The sequence below is a fragment of the Vulpes lagopus genome, chromosome 7 (assembly GCF_018345385.1).
Source record: "Vulpes lagopus strain Blue_001 chromosome 7, ASM1834538v1, whole genome shotgun sequence".
NCBI lineage: Eukaryota > Metazoa > Chordata > Mammalia > Carnivora > Canidae > Vulpes > Vulpes lagopus.
The window spans coordinates 48826192-48850717 of record NC_054830.1 but is presented as its reverse complement, the minus strand read 5'-3'; the positions used below and the strand labels follow the sequence as shown (position 1 = coordinate 48850717).

The following is a 24526-nucleotide window of genomic DNA, read 5'->3' as shown; positions in this document are numbered from 1 at the left end:
GCGATGCCCCCGCGAGGGGATGGCTGAACGTCCTAGAGATCGGAGGTGAAGGGGGATGGTGCTGAGCTGGGGTTTCCCAAGCAAGTGGCAGTTTGGGGCAATCGCCGGGGGAAGCAACCGCAGTAAGGACAGATGGCTGTTGGGGCGTCTTGGGGAAGACGGACGTGCCAAGGCTCGGAGGGGGGCAGGCGGGTCGCCAGTTTCGGGATCTCCGGCAGAGGGGGCCTGATTAGGAGGCCGGGTCCCGGAGGGGAGCGTTCCCCTGGAATCCTCCCTCTCCGTCAGTGCAGGTGCCCTAACATCTTAGGGAGCTGTCAGTCTGGTGGATTCCAGGGGCTCGGAGGAGATACCCCCAACGGGGATTTCTGGGGAGGGGGGCGCGGCTGAACAGCCTGAACAGCACCCCCGGGAGGCGGCGGCGCCCCTAGTCCCAAAGAACTTGGGGTTCCTGGGCGGGGACACCTGCACCGCACGCGCGCGCGTCGGGGGGTTGGGGGAAGCGCTTGGTCTTCTCACCGCCGCGCTCTGGATGCGTTTCAGGCTGGGACCAGCCAACCGGCCCCGTCGGAGTCTCAGGCAGCGGACCCCGAGGAGCCCCCCGCCCCCCGCCCCCCGCCGCGCCGCCTCCTCCGAAGGGCTTGGGGGCCGGGGCGCGGCCATGGAGGGCGCGCTGGCCGCCAACTGGAGCGCGGAGGCGGGCAACGGCAGCGAGGCGGCCCCCGCAGCGCAGGGCAACCGCACGGCCGGGCCCCCGCAGCGCAACGAGGCCCTGGCGCGCGTGGAGGTGGCCGTGCTGTGCCTCATCCTCTTCCTGGCGCTGAGCGGCAACGCGTGCGTGCTCCTGGCGCTGCGCACCACGCGCCACAAGCACTCGCGCCTCTTCTTCTTCATGAAGCACCTGAGCATAGCCGACCTGGTGGTGGCGGTGTTCCAGGTGCTGCCGCAGCTGCTGTGGGACATCACCTTCCGCTTCTACGGGCCCGACCTGCTGTGCCGCCTGGTCAAGTACCTGCAGGTGGTGGGCATGTTCGCCTCCACCTACCTGCTGCTGCTCATGTCCCTGGACCGCTGCCTGGCCATCTGCCAGCCGCTGAGGGCGCTGCGCCGCCGCGCGGACCGCCTGGCCGTGCTGGCCACGTGGCTGGGCTGCCTGGTGGCCAGCGCGCCGCAGGTGCACATCTTCTCGCTGCGCGAGGTGGCCGACGGCGTCTTCGACTGCTGGGCCGTCTTCATCCAGCCCTGGGGGCCCAAGGCCTACATCACGTGGATCACGCTCTCGGTCTACATCGTGCCCGTCATCGTGCTCGCCGCCTGCTACGGCCTCATCAGCTTCAAAATCTGGCAGAACCTGCGACTCAAGACGGCGGCGGCGGCGGCCGCAGAGGGGCGGGAGGGCGCGGGGCGCGCGGCCCTGGCTCGGGTCAGCAGCGTCAAGCTCATCTCCAAGGCCAAGATCCGCACCGTGAAGATGACCTTCATTATCGTGCTGGCCTTCATCGTGTGCTGGACGCCGTTCTTCTTCGTGCAGATGTGGAGCGTCTGGGACGCCGATGCGCCCAAGGAAGGTAGCGGGGCGGGTTGGGGACCTCGGAGGAGGGAGCAGGGAGCGCGGCTGCAGGGGCGGGCGGGGTGGGGGCAGGGGGGTCCTCGTCCTGCCTGCGCTGCACCGACGGGCTCTGGGGACCGCGTGCGGCTGGGTGGGGCGTGGGGGGAGTGGGTTTGGGAATCCTGCAGAGCTGGGGGTGAGTCGGGGCTCCATGTATCCATTGGCCCAGGGACTTGGGGCTTAGCTTCCCTGAGCCTTGACTTCATCTTCTGTAAAATGGCACAGTGAGGAAAGCATCTCACCAGGCAGTAGGGGAATGAGAGGAGGAGATGGTGCACGTCCTTAGTTAGCACAGTCCTTGTGCTCCATATGGGGCATAGGGTTCCTTACGGGCCGGGAACACCGAGGTTCAAGTGACTTTCCCACCTGGTTAGTGAGCGGTGGGAGCAACTTTCCAACCCGGGTACAAGCTCAAGCTCCCACCGCTTTACATGTACTCTATGTTGAAGTTCCCTTTTAAGTTCAAGTCAGCCGGAGCACTGCGGGCCTGGGTCGGATGAGGGCAGCAGAAGGTGGGCTGTTTGATTTGTCCAGCTCCTTCCGGGTGCGGAGGACATACTGGGCAGGGCCTCCTGGGGATGTAGGGTCCAGTCCCTGCAGCCCTCGCCTGTTGGAGGTGGTGAGTCTTGTAAGGTAGAGAGGTGAGTGCCACAGGGGGCAGTGGGGAGGAGGGTGTTGGGGGGTGCCGGGGGCCAGAGATCTTGTGTTGCTTGTGCTGGAGGATGGGAAAGGGTGGGTGGAAAAACGGAGGGAGCCCCTACACAAAATTTTCAATTTGACCTTGGAGGCTGGGTGATTTCTATAGGGAAAGAATGTGCTCTCCTCATGGGAAGAGAGAGGGAACAGGATGGTCTGTGGGGAGGGAGCTTGGGGGGAGCAGAGAGGGTCGTGGGTCACGGGGCTTGTGGCCAGCACTGGGCTGCCGTAAGCTTCAGGCAGCTCAGCCTTCATCACACACAATTCCAGTAGCTCCACACCTTTTTGTTTGGGGGTAAGCACATAGCACTGCACTGGGATGCAGGCGACTCTAATGCTTATAAGGGTAGATCAAGGGGTTTACTTTTACCCTTTTTGCAGAAATGCCCCATTTCTAGATGTAATCACTCCTGTTCCCAAAGGTCTAAAATACAACCATGCCTTGGAAGCTGAAATCTCCCTTCATTCAGCTGGATAACTTTGCTTTGCTCTCTTCCAGAAACCACAGAGTCCTGGCTTTACCCAGCCCTCCCTATTAACCTAGCGTTTTTTCTTAGTGGCCAGGGCAATTATCCTTTCAGTTCAGCACTCACTGATCACCTGGGGTGCAGCGGACTGGGGTAGTGTGGGGGGAGGACTGCTGTGCAGACCCAGCAAAGCCAGCCTGGTTCCATGGTACAGCCTCTGGTCACATCTTGTGGAAAGGGTTCAGGGGTCCAGCGTGGGGAAGGTGCTTGCTCCTCGTCATACAACCAATTGGAGGCAGACTAGAGCTGGGGGTTCCTGCTCCCACCGCAGCTGTTTCCTCCTGTGCCAAGCTTCTGATGAAGGACACAGAGCTAGGGAGTTGGGTTGGGCATAAGTCAGCAGTGGGGATTTCTAATTAAGGCATCAGGCTACACCAATTTTCTGGGTGGAAAATACCAGACCCAGGGCTTGAGGAGTTCAAACACCAGTCCTTGAGGAAATGAGACCGATCCTGAGTAGATACTGGGGAGACCTACTGGGGAGCCCTCCCTCCAGCCCTTACTAGTGTGGGGCTTTGGGTGAGGGGTCAGTCCCCTTCTCTCCTTTGACCATTAGCATCTTGCTTTTAGAATGAGACATTTCAGCCTTCAGTGCATTTTTTCAGCAGATACTCTGATTCTTCTGTCTTTTCCTCCCCTGGCCTCTCCCATTCACTTTTCCCCCTCCTTCTTTTCCCCACCCCCTCTTCATAGGACTTCCTCTTGTCCACCCCCCCACACCTGCTCTCCTTTTCCAGTTTTCCTCCCTAAAGAATGAGAGTATATGGTCAACACATATCATCATCACTGAGTGAGGTATAGATCTTTCCTACACTTTTATTATTATTTTCTTTCTTTCCTACACATTAAAAGGCCACCAGACAATCCATGTCTCTGTCTTGAAAACACAGGAAGAGAGAGTGAGAGAGCGCCTCCAGCTAGAGTGGGGACCAGAGGCCTTTTAGGTGCACAGGGTCCCCTGAGGATTTCTCCGGTGGGCCTTCAGTACAGCCAGGCTCCTGCTCTCAGGCTCCAGGAGCAGGGAGAGAAACAGATTCTAAGAACCTCAGGTCTTCCATCTGTTCCTCTGCTTCTTTCCCAGCTCAGAGGAAAGGGTGGGTGCCACATGGAAAGCCCAGGTCCCCCTTGTCCTCCTCAGCACTCTGTCCTGAGTGCTCTGAGAAGGGAACAGATGCAGCCAGCAGGGGATTCATGATGCTGCTGCTGCCAGGGGCAGGCGCCTAGTCCCCATGTGACAGGCCTATCCAGCCCTGAGGATTCGGGCTCTGGTCACCAGCCCAGCCAAGCGATGCCTCGGCCTCAGGGCTGCAGTGAGGGTCTGAGTGGACGTGGGCTCTGGGCCCAATTGGCATGAATTGGGATAATTGCAAGTAGCAGGCTGGACCATAGAAATAATGGTGTTTACGGTCACTTTGGAGATACGACTCCGCCTGGAGGCCATTGGCAAGTGGTAAAGAATAAAACAAATAGACTTGAGCTACTCAAGAGATTGGTCAGCACTGTGGAAGGAATGCACAGCCCTCACTTTCCAGGAGGAAGGGCATTTAGAAGAGATGCAAACTATCCAGATCAGGGCCCCTTGCTCCGCTCATCTCCTGGGGAGCGGACACTGGAAGTTCAGGACTCACTTTGAGAGCAGCCTGACGTTCTTCAGGGAAGCCTGGTGGTGGAGGGTGGGTATAGATAGAGGTGAAGGGAATGGGGCAAATGTGGGATCTGTTCCTGCCAGTAGCCTCATCATGAAAGCCTCCGAGGGAGTGAGAAGCTCCTTAACCACTGGCTACAGATCATGGGTTACCAGCGCAGCTGGAGAAGTCATGCTTGCCTTGGCAGCTGGCCTCCAGGCCCTTCGCAGTCTTCAAAGTCCCTGCCTCCATTGGGGTTTGTGTGCTCTGGCATTCTCTCCAAACCCAGGTGCTCCTTTCACACCTGTCTCCTTTGATGGACTTCTTTCCTTCCTACACCTTAGTTCACACTGAGTGCTGTCTTTACAGGTTTAGAGCTCACCTTGTCCAAAAGTCATAAGAGGTTGGCCACAAAGATTTGGGTACTGTGGCAAGGCAAAGTAGATACAAGGAAACTTGGATGAAGGGGAGAAAAGGATAGGAAAATTATAATATAATAATGGTAATAATAATAATAAAGGCTCTGTGTGTAGAGGTGAGCCACAGAAGGCTTCCTTTTTCTAAGAGCCAAAGCAAAGAAGAAAACTCTCAATTTCAATATTTCCATTGTTTAGAAGCAGAAACAGTGAGAGGAGAGAAAAGGAAGAGGAGCAGCATGGTAATAATTGAGCTCCTCCCCACCCAAAGCAACCACCTGCTGTTGGAGCCCTGCTTTAGAGAGGCTGGGGAGACTGCAGGAGGAAGGGTGAGACCAGACACCCACAGCAGGTTTGGACCAGCCCCCTACGTATCCTTCACAAACACTTTCTGTTCCACTATCAAAGATTTGGAGCCAACCTTTCCCCTTGAACTAAGTGGGGTTTGCTTTGCTGCTGATCCCAAGGTCTGACCCTGACCCAGGAGCACTTCAGAGGGAGGAGGTGGAAAGGGGGGGGGTGCATCTATATATCCAGGGGTTAGCTGATGCTGCTTCGGTATGGTGTGGCTGATTCTGAGTCTCTGTCTCTAGTTTTTGGCAAGTGCCAGGTCCAGTAGGCAGAGATGAGAGAGGAGGGAGGACAGGTTGGCGGATGGGTCAGGTGTGCTGCTTGTACTCTTCATGGCTACTGTCTGTTCACCAGAAGGTGCCTGGAAGCTAGAGGAGAAGTTTTTGAATTAAAAAACAAACAAACAAACAAAACAATCTCACACTTCATAGATGAGCCCTGTGCATCTTTCAGAATAGTCACCTTTTCTCTCAAACCCACTGATTTCCACGGGAGCAAGAAGATGCCCAGAGAACAGGGTGGGGACCTGCACAAGGGAGACTTACACAGTAGAGACTGCACAAGGACCAAGGGACCTGTTTGATGGACCTAGGACAGTGGGCAGACCCTGTGGAACTGCATCATTGTGCAGGGAAAGAACCACATGGTTGGCCTGTGTTTGGAGCTCGCTCTGCCTTTTTCTCCTGTGTGTCCTTGAGCAAGCTGTTAGACCTCTCTGGACCTCCACTTCCTCCTCTGTATAATCAAGGAAGTGAAGCCTGCTTTTGGGGCTGTTATGAGAGTGACATAGTGCACCTTGTGGCACTTGGGGGCCATGTGATCTCCTCCTCTTCCCCCATCCTACTTGTTACAAGTTTTGTTTGCATTCTTGAGATTGAGTCTGAGAATCTTGGCAGGTATTCCTGAGGGAGGAGATGGGTGTATTTCTCCTGAGAGCCGGGGCGGAGGAGGATAAGGGTGGAAACAGAGCGTGTCCAGGGAGGTTGGTATGTGAAGGAGAAACTTGTTAAGGCTGGACTGTGAGCCTTGTCACAGCAGGGACACTTTCTGTCAGGAAGGTGTGGGTGTGGGTCCAATGCCTGGCATAGGGCTGGACACTCATCGGGAGCTCAGCCTGTGGTGGTTACACAAATATGAGGGATATGGGAGGAGAAAGGTACTGGAGATGGGCCGGGATGGGTGTGTGGTATTGGACTCCAGAGAAATAAGGATCTTCTAAGCAGCGCTCCAACCCTGGAACTGGCTGCCTGGGGAAGAAGTGAGCACCCCCGTCACTTGGAGGCAACCAAATATCTGACAGGAGTGTTGTACTAGGAGAAAGGTGGAAATGCACAGGGGGCCTGGTTTTAAGTGTCTCTGTGTCTGAAAATGAACTTCCCAGCTCCTCCCTTTCTCTGGGGCACTCTGGTCCCTCCGGCGTAGCCTATCCACCTCACCTTCTCAGGGATGTCGTGCCCCAGTTTTGGATGGGCTGGGCACCTAGGAGAGCCTGCTTTTCAGGTGACCCACTGATAGTGGGGGAGGGAGGGCAGGAGGAGATTGATTGGACAGATCATTCTGTGTCTTGAAGAGCTCTTAAACTTGGCCCTTCTGGGTATAAATTGCAATTAGATGGACAGTTAACAACCACGCTCTTGTCATGAAGCAGTTGTGAGTTATGTTCTTGGCTGATGCTAATGCCAATGCTTTCCCTTTGGGTTTCTGTCCCAGATGACTTCACTGTTTTCCCCCAGAGGTTTGATTAATCACAGCAAAGAAACAAAACAAAACAAAACTCTGTTGGGTGAGGCGTTGCTGCACACGCTTTCCATTTACTGGATATTTGAGGGGGTTGGGGAAAGCTGTGGGGGGCTGTGTGTCAAGAGGTCAGCTGCTGGAGCAGGCCTGCCCCCAGCTGGAGGGCGTCTCTGGAGAGGCTGGGCTGGCTGATCAGCTGCCAGAGGGCTTGGCCCACCAGACGACCCCACCGCTTTGTGCGCTGGCAACTGTTGGAAGCACAGGGAACCCCACAGGGCTCACCCCTAAGGGCAGGGCCTGGGGCCCACTGGGGGCTGAACTGTGCTCCTCCACACCCCATTGCATCAGTCCCGGGGGGCAGCTCTGGGCAGTGGTGAGAGTCCCCCTCAGAGACCTGGTCTTGTCGTCTCTGTGATTTGGGGCCCATCTCTGTGTGATCTCTGGGCCTCTGTCACTCCCATATGAAACAGTGGGGGTGGAACATGACACCCTCTCTGGGCATCTGCTTTGGTGACATAAGGAGTTAGAGTAGTTGGTAACAGTAGCCACCACTTGTTGGGTACTCAGCCCCACGTCTCATCCTCACCTGCACGTGGCAAGGTGAGGGGGGCTTTGACCCCCAAACCGAGGCTCAGAGAGGCAAGATCTGCTCCAGGTGGAGCAGGGATTGGAACCTATGTCCTCTTACACCAAAGACTGCCCTACTGCAGGGCCCCTTTTTGTGGGGCCAGCATTTGCACGGTGGTCCACCATGCTTGGCCTTGGGATCTCCCGTAGAGAGTTGATTGCTGGCCTGGTCCCAGAGCCCTGCTCTCTCTTTGTGGCCTCACCATCCCTACACTTCTGGGCTCTCTTTGCCAAAACACACACACACACACACACACATGCACACACACGCACACACCCAGCTGCCTGTCCCCTCATGGCACCACCTTCTCACACTCTGGTTCAAAGCCTGTGCTTCTCAACACCCCCCCACCCCGCCCCATGCTCCCTGAGGAGCCCTCCATCTCAGCCGGACCACACCTCTGTGGGGCCAGTTTCCTTTGCATCAGCAGCTTTCTGGTTGAGAGCAGAGTGTCTGGACTTGGGCACTACTGGCATTCGAGGCCAGATGACCTGTATTGGGAGGGCGGCCGCCCAGGGCACTGTGAGACGTTAGCAGCATCCCTGTCCCTATCCACTGAATATGGCTGGCACCTTCCCCTCAGCTGTGACCACCAAAGGTGTATCCAGACATTGCTGAAAGTCCCCTAAGGGGCAGTCACCCCTGGATGAGAAGCGCTGGTTCCCACCCACTGTGTAGGTGTGGCCTGAGCTAACATCTGTCAAACAAGGGCACCCACCCTCGTCACCTCTGCCCCAGGCTCTGGCCAGTCCGCCTCGTGTACCTCCAGCCAGGCCTGACGACTTGCCAATTCCCACAGGGTCCTTTTGCTTTGCACCCATGGTGATTCTGTTCCCACCACAGGCATGCCCACTCTAGGCTCTTCTCTGGAGACCCATCCTTCAAAGGCCAAGTCCAAGTGTGGGCTGCTTTGTGGCACTGTTCTAGGACATGCCATTTACCTCATGGGCTGTGAGCATGATGCTCGCAGGAGCTGGGCAGGACACAGCTTGAATGGCTGGACATGGCAGCCTCAGCCAGCGTTCCCTTTCATGAAACCCCCAGTTTCCCCCCAGTTGGGGGTCTCCTCCCTCTGCAGGCCAATGCATTCATTCTACAGTCATTACTACATCCCAGGGGTCCTGTCCCCACAACCTCTGCTTTGCTACCTCAGTTCTCCAGTGAGGAGAGTTTGCATGGAGCCATCCTCAGTCCCTCACTCCGGAACCCCAACCGTGGGATTTACGTAAGCATGAGTCAGGCCAAGGTGGGTTACAGAGCTCTGGGAGCAACAGCCCATTTTCTGTCTGGCTGCTGTCAGGCTCTTCGGTCCTGATGTGTAGCACAATGGAGTGGCAGCAGTGACCTTGGGCTGTTGACAAACCTGCCTGGAGCCCAGTTTTCTGGAATTAAGAATAGGGTTTAGGCGTGTGCAGGATGAGCTGTGGCTGCCAGTAGCACAGTGCCTGGCATATAGTAAGTACTCTATCAATGTCTGCTTTAAAAAGCAGAGCAATTCCAAGACTCTCAGGTCCTGGGCTGGGTCTGTGCAGTTGGGTGGGAGCTGCTGTGAGCTCAGGAGCACCACTCCTCTTAGCAGAGGGGCTGCAGTTGCAGGAGAGGACTGGTAGCAAGCCTGTGGGTACTCTGAACCAGTGTTAAGAGGTAAAGAGAGGGGGTGCCTGGGTGGCTCAGTCAGTTAGGTGTCCGCCTTCATTTCAGATCTTGAGCCCCACGTCGGGGTCCCCACTCACGGGGAGTCTGTTTCTCCCTATTCCTCTCCCTATTTGCACTCTCTCTAATTCTATCTCCAATAAATAAAATCTTAAAAAAAAAAAAAAAAAAAGGTAAAGAGAATCTAAAGCCTTACCTGGAGGAGGCAGCAGGAGGGGTGGTAGGAAGGTTCTAGTTCTGGGTTTTAGAAGCCCCGGGGACCCTTGCATAAGGAGTGGGCAGGAAGGGGGTGCAATCAGGCCTTTGAGAGTCCCAGCCCCTCCTTCCTGCGATCCTGATTCCTGGCCACGGAGGGGCATCCTCTGCCAGAGGCTGCCGTCCTGCTCTGCAGGGAGCTGGCGCTTCCTGCCTGTTGCCAAATGCCCCAGTACCACGGGCCTCTGCCCTCCGTGGCCCACACCTCACCCCATAATGATCACTCTTGCTCATTCCATTTCTCTCCACCAGACCTTGATATCTGAGTGTGAGCCTGATTTTCCTAGAGGGAATTGCATCAGAGTCCACTCACAGTGGTAGAACCACCTCCTATTGTCAAGCAGGGAGATGGCCTTTTTGCCTGTCAGCCTGCCAGCGGCAGTTATATCAGGACTTCCTGTCTGCTAATTTCATGCTTCAGTTCAGTCCCTTATAGAATTCTTCCTATTTTCCATACATGACACGCAGTCCCCAGCCACAAGTCTGAAAACTAAGTAATGACAACATGGAGAGATGATGAAGGAGAGAGGTCTTTACTATCGATATTTGTCACCCCCAGGTGTCACCCCCAGGAGGCATTAGTTGATTCTTTCTCCCTGGAGGAAAAAAATCAAGAGGGTTTCAGAGAGGAAGCAACATTTGAAAAGGGTTTCCAAGGATGAGTAGGAGCTGTCTGTGCAAAGCAGCACATTCCATGTTGAGATCATCCAGCAGTTACTTTATTATTATCTTTCTCCCTCCTGGAGGGATACTTTTAAGACCGCACTGAGCACACAAATCACCTGGGGGGATTTTGTTAAAATGCAGATTCTAGGGATGCCCTGGGTGGCTCAGTGGTTGAGCATCTATCTGCCTTTGGCTCAGGACGTGATCCCGGGGTCCTGGGATCGAGTCCTGCATCGGGCTTCCCGTGGGGAGCCTGCATCTCCCTCTGCCTGTGTCTCTGCCTCTTTCTGCATCTCTTGTGAGTAAATAAATAAATAAAATCTTTTTTTTAAAAATGCAGTTTCTGATTAAGGAGGTCTGGGAGGGAGCCCGAGTCTGCATTTTTACCAAGCATCCAGGTGATGCCTCTGCAGGTAGCCTGTTGACTACATACTGAGTAGGAGGTCTTTTATAGTTTACCTCTTTTTTAAAAATTTTTTTATTTTTTAAGATTTTATTTATTTATTCATGAGGGACACACACACACACACACACACACACACACACACACACACAGAAAGGCTGGGTCACCCAGGCTGCCCTATAGTTTACCTCTTTTATCAAAATGGTTGAAATTGGCTGCAGGGCCTGTCATTCCCTGCAGGGTAGAGAAGGGCTGGTTGTTTACCAAAAGGCCCCAGCTCTTCTGCATCTAGAATGTGGTTGGTTTTATTCTTTACATCCAGCCCAGTGAGCCCAGATTTGGGCAGTGACATACTAGAGGCTCACCTAAAGCTCTGTAGCCCACAAATTTGGCTCTGAATCCTGGCTTTATGATACATGGGGCCATAAGACATCTGTGAATTTTTAAACAATTCCAATGTTGTAAATTGTGGTCTTTTCAAAGAAGGCACTCTGTGATACATACTAGTATTCGATCTTTATATAAGTGCACTTTCAAAAAATCATTAAACAAAAAGTCTTCTGTAGACTAGAGCTTTCAAATTCTTACACAGCCCCTGTAGGAATAAGGTACTTAGACCCAAATTCCCAATCCCCTGGTAGGGGGTTCTTGAACCAAGCAATTGGTTTCTGGAGTGAGGGCCTCTTCCAAAAGTTAATGGGCTTGATTTGATTCAGATGAGAGATGTTAGCTAAGCCATAGGTCTTTGAAGTGTATGTGAAATGCATTGGTTGCCTCAGGCACGACGTAGCTCTGAGAGGCCGTGGCCGGCTGCCCGTCAGCTGTTCGGGCTAATTTGGGCCCGGGTGACACGGTGGAGGGGGTGCCGGGAAATCCGAACATGGGAGTTCTTGGGGCCTGAGTAAAGCCAGGCTCGTAGGCGGGTGGAACGCTTTGGGGCATGCCGTCCTCGTCCTCAAGTGGCTCTCTGCCCCCCACCCCTCCATGAATCACAGCGCTGAGTGGAAATACAGACTTGGTTCTGTCTCCTGGGGGTGACACTTGCCCAGCAGGGGATTTGGCTTTTGGCGGGTGGCCATATCTGCTCACATCTCTTGCTTGGAGCCTAGGAGATCTTGAAGATCAACCCTTGAAGATCTTGAAGATCACCCCTGGTCCCCAGCCTTGGGCCCACCAGCCTGTTCCCCAGTGCTGCACCTGTTTAATAGAGTGCCCGTCTTTTTTTTTTTTTTTTAAGATTTTATTTATTTATTCATGAGAGTCAGAGAGAGAGAGAGAGAGAGAGAGAGAGGGAGAGAGAGGCAGAGGCAGAAACAGGCTCCATGCAGGAGCCCGATGCGGGACTCGATCCCGAGACTCCAGGATCACGCCCTGGGCCATAGGCAGGGGCTAAACCGCTGCGCCACCCAGGGATCCCCCGAGTGCCCGTCTTATATGTCTGTTTCTCCCCCAAGGGCAGGTCCCCAGGGCTAGTGCTGTGGCAGCAGGCCCAGGGCATGAAAGGACGCTGGAATATCTGACTTCTTCCTCCGAGAAAAGCCCTAAGCTGGTGGCCATGCAGGTGTGAGGACCAGTCCCTGGACCAGTGCCTCCCACCAGCCCTCACTTTTTGGCAAGGACCAGAGAGAGCAGTTTGCACCACTCAGGGCTCTGTCCTGGGGAGGGATGTTATTTTTATGGGGAGCACAGGGTGGAATAGATAGGGTCCCAGCAGAGACCCTGAAATCCTGCCCTCCATAGGTTGTGGCCACCTTCCCTTTTGGGTTTCTTACGTCACTGGCTGGGGAAGCTTTTCCAAATGGACCATCAGGAGTTCCTTTGGGGGTCCCATCATCCAACCCCAGGGCTTTGATTTTTTTTTAAAGATTTTATTTATTTATTCATGAGAGACACACACAGAGAGGCAGAGACACAGGCAGAGGGAGAAGCAGGCTCCACGCAGGGAGCCTGACGTGGGACTGCATCCCAGGACCTTAGGATCACAACCTGAACCTAAGGCAGACATTCAACCACTGAGCCACCCAGGCGTCCCTGTTTTGTTTTTGTTTTTTTTCTTTTTTAAATCTTGGAAGTCATGGAAAAAGAGGCAAAAGACAATTTCTTTAGCAGACTTGGGATCAGGAGCCTCCAAACTTTGGGCTCTAAAAAATGATGCAGTTGGTCATATCTCATATCTATGAATAATGATACCAATCACCTGAGTAAACACTGCCATTTACAAAGCCCTTTTCACTTTTTCCTCCCAGTTTTCTCAGAGTCCTTGCAAGAGTCACCTCCAATTTACAGATAAGGATGTTAAGGCTCATAGGGTAGATGTGGGTTAGGTGGAGGATTCAGACCCCAAGGGTTTGTATCTGAATCCCGTGTCCCTGGTTCCTCCCTCCCATCTTTGGGGCGCCCCTGGGGCCCCTCTCTGCCATCCTCCTGGCCCAGAGGAGGTGCGGGCTGCAGACCACACCTTTGGAGGTGTCCGTGGATTCTGACTTCCAGCTCCTCCTTTAATGAGTTCTGACTTCATTGCTCTGCTTCATCCAAAGTGTGGGCAGGGACCAGTGTTGGAGCTTGGTCCAGGGACAGCCCTTCAGAGAAGGAAGCCTCAATTAAGGCAAAGGGGGTGGACCTTTGTACGTCTGCATGGACTTGTCATCGGATGTAGGCTGCTCCTGGGACAGGGTGTTCCTCTCTGGCCAAAGGCAGTGCCCTGAAAGGAACTCGGCGAGGAGCCTCACGGGCCAGCTCCCTGGCAGCTGGGGAATGAGCCCCTGGGTCCTAAGGCGGGACCTGGGATCCGGGCACCAGGGCATCTGCTGAGAACCTGCAAGACCCAACTGGAGGCAGCACCACTTGAGTCACCTTTTTAATCAGTGCCTCACCAGCAGCTACCCCGTGGGCAGTGTGTTTTGAAAGAAGACAGTCCTGGGGCAACCGGGTGGCTCAGTCGGTTGAGTGGCTGACTCTTGATTTTGGCTCAGGTCCTGACCTCAGGGTCGTGAGATCGAGTCCTGCGTCAGGCTCTGCGCTCAGCAGGGAGCCTGCTTGAGATTTCTCCCCCTCCATCTCCCTGTACCTGGCCCCCTGCTCACCCCCACCCCGCTTTCAAATCAATTAATTAAAAAAAAGGAAGAAAGAAGACAGTCCCCACGGTAAGGATTTCAGTATAGAAGAACCCCCAGAGGGCGGCATGCCCCAAAGCCTGGAGCCAGAAGGCAGTGAGCAGCAAGGAGAGGGCAGAGACAGCAGCTTTCCCCAGCTGCGGATGTTAGAACAGATCTTGGCACTGGAATCTACAGGGCAAGATCTGGCATTCCCAGGACCCCAAGCAAGACGGAATAAGGCAAGAGCATTCTCTATCGCTAGTCCATTGTTTAGGACACCTTTGACTTTGCGGAGTCCAGAAGCCCTCCCTGAAGATGCCCATTATTTCAGTCTGTTTGAATCCGTCAGGAAATCACCAGCTAGCTGAATAAGGCAGATAAGCTTGTTGGTGACACTGTGGTGTGGGCCTTTAGAGCCAGGAAACGAATCTACGCATGAGCTGACCTTCTTGGCCATGCAGTCTAGCCCAAGAGCTCCGCCGGACAGACACTGCCATGTGGCAGTGCAGCTTCCAGAAGCTCAGCCTATGGGCCCTGTGTCCTGTGCCCCACCCTGGGCTATCTCAGATTCCAAGACACAGCCCAGCCCGGGGAGCAGCCTCTCCCCATTGTTTTGCGCAGGTTGTTATCGTTCCTGGGCGTGTACACGTCATGGTGTAGTGATAATAGCACTGGCTAAGTTTATGAAGTTTTTACTTTTATTGAGCGCCAGGAATCGTGATGAGTACTTGGCGTCCTATCTAATGGACCTGGGGAGTGATTCTGGAAAGAAGTTCTTTTTATTACTCCCATTTCACAGATGGAGACACTGAGGTTAAGAGAGGTTAGGTGACTCCTCACCCTAGAACACACAGGTGCAAAGTGACAGAGCCAGGATTTGTGCCGTGCCTGGGTAACTTGAAAGCAAAGCCACCACCCGGTTCGTCTCGTGGTAGCATGTGGAGAAGTGGGCTGGGCTCGCTCTGTGGGTTTCCCCCGGACCTTCTGAGCCCCTCTCAATGGTTTTTAACATCTGACCCTCCTACAGGCGTCAAGGATTGGCTAATGTCCTGTAAAGGCCCAGGCAGTAATTGTTTGAGGCTTGTGGGTACAAGGTCTCGGTAGCGGGTACTCAGCTTTGTCCTTGTTGTACAGAAGCTGCCATAGACGATGTATGATTGAATGGGTGTGGGCTGTGTTCCAGTAAAACTTTATTTAGAAAAATAAGCATCAGGTGGGAGTTGGCCCCCATAGGCCAAGCTATGTATTTTGCTGGTCCCTGGTCTAGAACAGGGGTCATTTCTGACAGGAATGAATGGTGGGGATCTGAAAGGAGGTAATGTGTTTCCCATCCTAGATGTACTTAGATTACAAAAGAGCATCACTGGGAACAGCCAGTACCTAGTCTCCATGGACAATCATGTCTGTGTGGAAGAAAGGGTAGTTGCTCTCTGTCCTTCAAATCATAGCAGAAGAGCCATTGCCTGGCAAGCCTGTGTCTTTGCTTTGGGACTGAGAGGATTCATTAACTGGTACCAGCCTGACATGTGTGAATGCTGATCTCGTTTGAAAAGGATTGACCTCGTTAATTTCAGGTAGGAACACACAGGGGAACTTGTTGTGTGTCCCCGGGGAAGTCACTTCCCTTCTGAGCTTCTGTCTCCTCACAGATAAAATGGGGATGAGGGGATCCCTGGGTGGCTCAGTGGTTTACCGCCGCCTTCAGCCCAGGGCGTGATCCTGGAGACCCAGGATCGAGTCCCACGTCGGGCTCCCTGCACGGAGCCTGCTTCTCCCTCTGCCTGTGTCTCTGCCTCTCTCTCTCTCTCTCTGTGTCTCTCATGAATAAATAAATAAAATCGTAAAAAAAAAATGGGGATGAGTCTGCTTTAAAAACCACAGGGTAGGGATGCCTGGGTGGCTCAGCGGTTAAGCATCTGCCTTCGGCTCAGGGAGTGATCCTGGAGTCCCAGGATCGAGTCCCACATCAGGCTCCCAGCAGGGAGCCTGCTTCTCTCTCTGCCTATGTCTCTGCCTCTCTCTCTGTGTCTCTTATGAATAAGTAAATAAAATATTAAAACAAAAACAAAACCACAGGGTCCTGTGCAAGATTGAGCGGTGATTCCAATGGTCAGCATTTTCATGTGCTCTCTTGAAAACAACACTGTGAATCGTGAGGACGATATGTTCCGTGCTTTGTTCTGTTCCTGTTCTTCTGCAGCCTTGTGAAGCCTTTCTAGCCACCAGAAAGGGCAGCAGTGTGGTCTAAACAGGGTTCAGCAAGTGCAAAGAGCTGGTGAGGTGCAATCAATCACCTGCTCAGAAATAGTCAATGGCTCCCCGTTGTATATAGATTAAATCTCAGCCTGGATTCAAGATCCTCCTCAGCCTGGCTCTTTGCCGTTTCTTTTCTCGTGAAACTCTCCTACTCCATCTCTGGCAATCCCTGAAAGTTCTTGGACATCCTCACTGGTGTGCCTTCACTTCTATTGCTTCCTTCCTTTGAGATGTCCTCTCCAGTTTTTGATCCCCAGATAGCTCTCCTCCCTGCTGATGGCTTGCATTTCCACCACGGGGGACGCATGGCCCTTGGATGCTTAGGATATTGCCAAATTTTTAAAAGTCCAGTTGTACCCTGAGCATTTGGCAGCCTGACTGGAGCAGGTTCAGCTTAGGGTGATGCATCCCCCAAGGAGCTGAGCCAGGTCGTCCTTCCGGTCTGCGGCCACCAGGTGGGGGCAGAGGCGCTGGCGCTGCTCCCAACTCCTCCCACTCAGGCTGGCCTCCTGGAGGTAGGAAATCTCCCCTGGCTACTCAGGAACTGTTGCCTTTTTTTGCTGCTGATGTTTCTGCATGTTTTTTGTTTGTTTGTTTGTTTGTTTGTTTTTGATAGGTTAAGTAAGTTAAATGATCCAAACGTAAAGTCAGGCAATAGCTTAAGAGAAAAGATATGATTTTAATTACATGCAGTTAGGTGAAAGGTGATGCCTTCCTGTCCAAGTGCGAACTTCATTCCTACTATGTCCTTCTACTTTGTTTCATATCCTTAAACACCTTCATTCTTGCCCATGTGTCTGATACCTTACTCCTCAATGCCCTGTTAAAATTTTAACTTTTTATGTGTTGATTTTGTCTCCTTTATTTTACACATTTAATTACAATTTTGAGGACTTTCTGGTTTTTTTTTAGTCTTGGTGATTTCTCAGAAAAAAAATTTCTACATTTTTTAAAAGATTTTATTTATTTATTCATGAGAGAGAGAGAGAGAGGCAGAGACACAGGCAGAGAGAGGCAGGCTCCATGCAGGGAGCCTGACGTGGGATTTGATCCCGGGTCTCCAGGATCACGCCCTGGGCTGAAGGTAGCCCTAGACCGCTGAGCCACCCCGGCTGCCCAAATTGCTACATTTAAATTCATCTTCTTAGCCATCCAAATCAAATAAATATATATAAATATATATGTACATATATATTTATATACATATATATTTTCTTCTTCTTTCTATAGAAAGTGAGTAGAACAGGCCTTTTTTTCCCCTCCAGTTTCCCACTTTCCTATTTTTTTTTTTTTAAAGATTTTATTTATTTATTCACGAGAGAGGCAGAGACATAGGCAGAGGGAGACGCAGGCTCCTCGTGGGAAGTTCAATGTGAGACTCAATCCCCACATCCTGGGATCATGCCCTGAGCCAAAGGCAGATGCTCAACCACTGAGCCACCCAGGCGTCCCTCCACTCTCTTGTTCTTTACTATTAGATGCTCCTCCTTTGCTTTCTTAAATATTCTCTTTTGCAAGACTTTTTGGTTTTATCCATTGTGGTTTGCTTTTGTGCCAATAAGTGCACCAAATAATTAGACCAGTGGTTCTCACACTCCTGTGTGTGTCAGAACCCTCTGGATGGCTGTTTACAACACACTGGTGAACCTAACCCCCAGGAGTCTGGTCCAGTAGGTCTAGGGCAGGGCCTGAGAATTTACATTTCTAACAAGTTCCCAGGTGATCCAAGGATCCCACTTTGAGAACCAAACGTTTGTCTTGCAAACCAACATCGTTCTCCCTTTGGTGCTTGGTGACTTTGCTGACAAATGTCTCCATGCCTTCATCTGTGGTGGCTTCTAGATCTTGTGGCTCCACTGTCCCTGTGAGAAATGCTTTCTTGGATTTAGCTCTTGAATTCTGGAGTTATTTGTTAATTTTTAAGTTTTTATTTGTTAATTTAAGTAATCTCTGCACCCGATGTTGGGCTCAAAAATCAAGTCACATGCCACTCCAAGCCAGCCAGACACCCCAGAATTCTGGAGTTATTTTTTGAAAACTTTCTGTAGACAAGACCAAAGACTAGAAGATTTTCCAAGCCTTCTTGCAGGTGCCTTCACTCATAAGGATGTGGCTGAGAGCAGCTGTCTTGGGTACATTGTTTTCCTTGCAGATTTGTAGAGGGATTCCTCATTCTCTTCCATGGTAGGAGATGGCTACAGTTGGTCAGATTGAAGTCCGTTGCAAGGAACTTAGATTTTTTTCCCTCCTTCTGAAACCCGGAGGTATATAGAATTAGGAGTTTTTCTTTGCTTTCTTTCTTTCTTTCTTTTTTTTTTTTAAAGTAAAGTTGACACCCAGTGTGGGGCTTGAACTCATGACACCACGATCAAGAGTCATGTGCTCTACCGACTGAGCCAGCCAGGCACCCCAGGATTAGAAATTTTTCTTTCCTTTTGAAGCTTGAACTTGTGACAAGCAGTCTTGAAGTTGATCTTTAATTTTGCCTGAAACACAATAAATGCTCAGTATAATGGCTTTTGCACGGTTCCTCAAATAATTTCAAGGTAAACTTCTTTTTCTGTGTAAGTCTTATTTGTTGTGCTCTTGAAGCAGTGCTCTTAGGGGTACAGAACTGTCAGTGTTCTCAACTGTGAAAATAGCAGCTCTTTCTTGCCACCGTGCCTTTTCCTGTGCAATTCCTTCTGCCTCGAACACCCTTCCTCCCTCTCTGCCTGGAAAACTCAGAAGCATCCTTCAGGGATCAGCTCAAATGCCGGTGTCTGTTGGGGCTGGCCATGATTTGCTCAGATTTGCACTCCTCCTTGGTGTGCGTCACCCCACGGTGCCCGCACCGTGCCCACCTCATGGAGCTATTCATTTTATTTTTGTGTCCCTGGTGCCTTGCCGGGTGTGTGGCACACAGTCACGATAGCAGCCACCATGTACTGGGCACTTACCGAGTGCCAGGCATTTTTAAAAAAATCCTTGCAGTATTCTCGTGAGGTTTGGATAGCCTTGTTATCCCTGCTGAAAGATTAGCAAACAGCAGTCTCTTGGGGAACTAAAGTAATTTGTTGCTGGCAGAACCAGACTACAAACTAGGCCTGGCAGCTTCCGGACTCTGTGCTCTTGGGCACTCCGAGGCGTAGGCACTGGATCCTTGCTGAGTGAGTTATGAATGAACAGGTGGCCGGGACGAGTGCAGCCCCTGCTGATGGACGCTCTCGGCGGGTATGCTTTTGATGACAGACGGGATGGGGAGCATTCTAGGGCTAGGCTGAGCCTGGCAAGGCTGGGAGGTGGGCGGGGGGGGGGGCAGGCTGAGTGCACGCCCAGAGCCACAATATGGAAGGCAGACAGACTTTATCTCTCTAGTTCTCCATCTTGTGACTGACAAGGCCATGGTACCTGGGAAAGGCCATTCTCAGGAAATGAGGGTGACTCCTCCAATAGTGATGGCCTGTTCTCCTTTCTCCCTGCACCCCTACCCTCCCTTCAGCCTCGGCTTTCATCATAGCCATGCTCCTGGCCAGCCTCAACAGCTGCTGTAACCCTTGGATCTACATGCTCTTCACGGGCCACCTCTTCCATGAACTTGTACAGCGCTTCCTCTGCTGCTCCTCCAGCTACCTGAAGGGGAACCGTCCAGGGGAGACCAGCGTCAGCAAAAAGAGCAACTCATCCACCTTTGTCCTGAGCCACCACAGCTCCAGCCAGAGGAGCTCCTCGCAGCCATCCACAGTGTGACCAGGCTGGGCCAGGACTGCCTCCAAGGGCTCAGGTTGTGCCAACATAGACAGTCCGCCCCTTGGTGGCTGTGTGCATGTGTGTGTATAAGGTACCTTTCAGTTTGCACCCTTCTGGACCTTGGGGTAGCTTGAGTGGGATGGGAAATCCTGACCCGGGTAGGGAAATAGTCTCCATGGTAGAAGATGATGGGGGTGACTCAGCCATCAGACAATCCCTGGATCTCCCCTGGCGTCCTTACCCTGCCCCTACTGCTGTCCCTGGCTGGTAGATTTTTTTTTCTTTTTTTCTCCTGGACCTATCATTTCACTCTAGTATCTTTTTACCCCTTTATTCTGGGATCTTGTGAAAAGTGGTAAGTATAGGATTGGTAACACCCTGGGTGTGGAAGCCTAGTGTTCTAAGCTCAGAATAAGGAGCAGGAATGGGACCTCAGATGTGGAGGGTAGTGCTAATGTCCTCCTGCCTGACTTCAGAGTGCTTTTATTTTGCATGGACCCATTCTAGCATCCTTGGGCACCAGCATGTCAGAAGGTGGCCCTGGGAACAGAGGATTCCTTTATGAAACCATTTGGCATAGGCAGCCAATTAAAACTTGTGTTAAAAATGTTTAAGAAGCTAATATTTACATGAAGCAGTTAGGAAAGAAAAAGAAACAAAAGGCATCCAAATTGGAAAAGAGGAAGTAAAACCCTTTGCAGATGGCATGATTTTGTACGTAGACAATTCTAAGGAGTTCATGCATATATACAAGCTTGTTAAAAGTAATAAATGAATTCATTGAGGTTGCAGGGTACAAAGTCAATTTGCAAAAAACAGTTGTATTTCTTTACTAACAATTAACAATATGAAAATGAAATTAAGGAATCTTCCCATTTATACTGGTATAAGAAAGAATAAAATAAGAATAAATTTAACAACAGAAGTATAAGTCTTATACCCTGATAACTACAAAATATCATTGAAAGAAATTGAAGAAGACTTAAATAAATGGAAAGATATCCTATGTTCGTGGATCAGAGACTTAAATTGTTAAGAAGACAATACTATCCAAAATGATCTACAGATTCAATGCAGTCTCTTATCAAACTCCTAGTTGGCCTCTTTGCACAAATTGATAACCTAAAATTCATACAGAAATGCAAGGGCCCCAGAATAGCCAAATGATCTTTTGAAAAAGAACAAAGTTGGTGGATTCATACTTCCTGGTTTCAAAATTTACTACAAATCCATGATAATCAAAAGAGTGTGGTACTGGCGTAAGGATAAACATAAAGATCAATGGGATAGGCCAGTGGAATAGAATGAAAAGTGCAGTTATAAACTCTCATGTTTATGGCCAATTGATTTTTGACAAGTGTGACAAGAGAATTCAATAGGGGAGACAGTCTGCTCAACAAATGGTGCTGGGAAAACTGGATATCCACATGCCAAAGGATGAAGTGGGTGAAGGGAATTAAGAGGTACAAACTTCCAATTATAAGACAAATAAGTCACAGTGATGAAAAGTATAGCACAAGAAATATAGTCAATGATATTGTGATAACGTTGTTATGTGACTGCAGTTACCATGGTGAGCCTTGAGCAATGTATGGGATTGTTGGAATTCTATGTTGTACACCCGAAACTAATATAACATTGTATGTCAACTATACTTCAATAAAAAAAAAAGAATGCAGTTGGACTCCTACCTCACGCTGTATAAAAACTAACTCAAAATGCTTCGAGCCCTAAATGTAAGAGCTAAAACTATAAAACTGTTAGAAGAAAAAAAAAAACTGTTAGAAGAAAACATAGGTATAAATCGTTGTGACCTTGGATTAGGCAGTGATTTCTCACATATGATTCCCAAAAGCATAAGCAAAGGAAAAGGAGGTAAATTAACCTCATCAAAATGGGGCACAGAACTTCTGTGCTTCAAAGGCCACTGTCAAAGTGAAAAGACACCTCACAGAATGGAAGAAAATATTTGTAAATCACATACTCAGATCCAGAATATATCAAGCACTCTTACCACTTAACAATAAAAAGCCGATTTTTATAGGGGCAAAATATTTGAATAAACAAATAAATAGACCTATTTTTATATCCTCTCCAAGGAAGACATAAAAACGGCCAATAAGCCCATGAAAAAATGCTCAATGTTATTGTTCATTAGGAAAATGCATATTAAAGCCACAGCGAAATGCCACTTGGTGCCCACTAAGATGGCCGTAATCAAAAAGATGGGCAATAACAGGTGCTGGCAAGGGTGTAGAGTAACTGGAACTCTCATACACTGCTTGTGGGAATAGAAAATGGTCCAGCCACTTGGAAAATACTTTGGCTGTTCTTCAAAAAGTTAAACATAGAATTACCATATGAGCCAGAAATGCCACTCCTAGGTATTTACTCAAGAGAAGCGAGAGCCTATACAAATACAAAAAAATTGTACATAAATGTTCACAGCACCATCATTTATAATAGCCTCCGATGGAAATAACCCAGATGTCTATCAACAGATGAATGGATAAATATGGTCTCTCTGAATGGTGACATATTATTTGGCTATAAAGGAATGAAGTCCTGGCACTCTCTACAACACGGATGAACCTTGAAAACAGTTTGCCGAGTGAAAGAAGCCAATGCAGAAAGCCACATACTGGATGGGTCCGTTTTGTGAACTGTCCAGAACAGGCAAACCTATAGGGCAGGTTAGAGGGCCATGGTTGTCAGGGGCTGGAAGTTGGGCTGAATGGAGAGGGAACGCTAATAAATGCTGGATTTCTTGGGGAGGTGATGACAATTTTCTAGAATTAGTGATGATGGTATGTGAGTTTTTAGAATATGTGAAAACCACTGAATTGAGCATTTAAAAGAAGTTCACAAAAACAAATGTTTACCAACCAAATTCGGAGATGACCGGCTGGAAGGATGAATTCCTTAGAATCTCCCTGAGCTTCTTCTATTTCTGTGACTTATCATGTAGGAGGAACAGTTACTCAGTTTTTCTGCAAGAGATGGTGTTTCCAGTTTGGCCAAAGGTACCAGCAGTGGTAATACTCCCATCCTGCTCTAGTACAGGCACAAGTGATGTCTTGGGCTGCAGACTGTTGTGTTTTATTTAGGAGGACATTTCACCGAAGGTCTCAAAGGTTTTACTCACCTGGTAAACACATTCTCAAGTGTCCTGTCAGCCCTGAGGAAGGATATGACTGTGCCCAAGAAATACCTTTGGTATTTTAATACAAGATGTTCTAGATCAGAGGTTTTTCGATGGGGAGTGGCCAACTCATTGGTTCTTTAGTGCACTTAAAAAAAAATTTCTATACATATTTTTGTGACTCACTGTGTTACAAGCAAAAACACTTCTCAAAAGCCACAGATTCACTTTCTATATGCTCTGTCCTCTTCTCCCTCCACACTGCGTGTGCACACAACACACACATTCTTGCACGTAGTAGAAGAAGCTCGCATGGTTTAGATGTTCAGGGAGAAGAGAGGCGTGCCCTGGAATGCCAGTATTCAGACTCGTACCATTTAATACAAGATCCAGTACTAACTGGACACTGTGAATACCAGGTAGTCCTCGCTCTTTGGGAGGCTAACAAGATGCTGATTTGGGGTCTTCGTGACCATGTATAGGACCACGGGGGCAGTCTGGGTGCAGATGCATCCATGATGGGGTCTGTTGGCAGTTGAGCCTCCCTGCTCACCAGCCAGAGTTGCCTTAGTCTCTGCTGTTCCCGGGGAAGTTGCTGCCCTAGCAGCTAACAGAAGCCACTGGGGACCACGGGCACAGCAGATCAGTGGCATTCGGTTTCAGCAGCATCCATGGTTCTGCACCCCTCCCCTCCCAATCTTGTGCTAGAGACTATCTTCACCCTCTCAGTCTCTCTCGAACCGAGTCCTGAGCTCGGTTGTCTCTGCCCTCCTCCCCCAGACACCCCACCCCAAGGTCTGCATATACCTTCTCCCACCGCGTCAGACCCGTCTGCAAACCAAACACATGGCTGGAGCTGCCAATAAATTGGAGCCTGTAGGTTTTCTTCTGCAATGTTTCATTATACTGATGGTCAAAAGTGAAATGTGAACACTCAAAGGCTCTGAGCCTCATTTCCTTAGTCCCTGAAAGACATAATCTGTCATACAATCTGTGCTCCTTTTTGGATGGATCTGTGGGCTACAGCTGCACGAGGTCACCCTTTACAAATATCCTGGTTTTGAAAGTGCTTAACCTTTTCTATTTGAGTGCAGTGAAACACCACTAGATGCAAAATGTGAATTCCTCAGTTTTGTCCTACTGCAGTGACTTTCTCTGGTACCCTCATGGACTGTGCCAGCCAGTGCCTGATGTGGCCGAGAGCAAGACGTCTGCTTCATTAACTGCTTTATAAAAGGTGCACTGTATAAACATTTTTTCCCCCATACATTGCTTTGCCCTCTTTCTCCCTCCCTAAAATGGTGATCATGCCTGGTGGCTGGTGGGCTTGGATTCCCCTGCAGGGCTGCAGAGTTCTCTGCCTATGACAGAAGGACCCCAGAGGTGTGGCTGGGGTGGGGGTAGGGGGACCCGGTCCCATTGTCTGCGGTCATGATTTGTCAGAGTTTTGTCGGAAGATGGTGTAAGTCCCAGGCACAGACCTCTTGTGTGATATACCACACCCACTGTGTGCCACTGTCTAACTCTGGAGAGAATAGGATTTTAGATCATCACCTGGAAGGGACCCTACCACGTATTTCTTCCAGTGAGATAAGGGGGCCACCTGCAGAACCACAAATGGGTTCATGTTCATTCCTGGGGCTCCACTGACTCACACTTTGGAGCTGGGGCCTTCAACCTGCCTTTTGAGCAAGAATCCCTGATAAGCTGAATGTAGCATGTGAGACAGAGAGAGAGAAAG

The 24526-nt window shown here is 50.5% G+C and overlaps 1 protein-coding gene across 1 annotated transcript; it reads left to right on the top strand.

The window, feature by feature from the left end:
• Positions 1-658: 658 nt before the first annotated feature.
• On the top strand, positions 659-19731 carry OXTR (oxytocin receptor). Its single transcript, XM_041764435.1, has 2 exons — positions 659-1565; positions 19396-19731. Exons 1-2 carry the CDS (start codon positions 659-661, stop codon positions 19641-19643), a joined length of 1155 nt encoding a protein of 384 aa, XP_041620369.1. The 3' UTR covers positions 19644-19731.
• The last annotated feature ends 4795 nt before the right edge of the window (positions 19732-24526 follow it).

Coding starts and splice junctions, on each gene's coding strand:
- OXTR (XM_041764435.1), top strand. CDS start 659: ATGGAGGGCGCGCTGGCCGCCAACTGGAGCGCGGAGGCGGGCAACGGC. Junction 1,566..19,395: donor CGCCGATGCGCCCAAGGAAG/GTAGCGGGGCGG, acceptor CCCTCCCTTCAG/CCTCGGCTTTCATCATAGCC.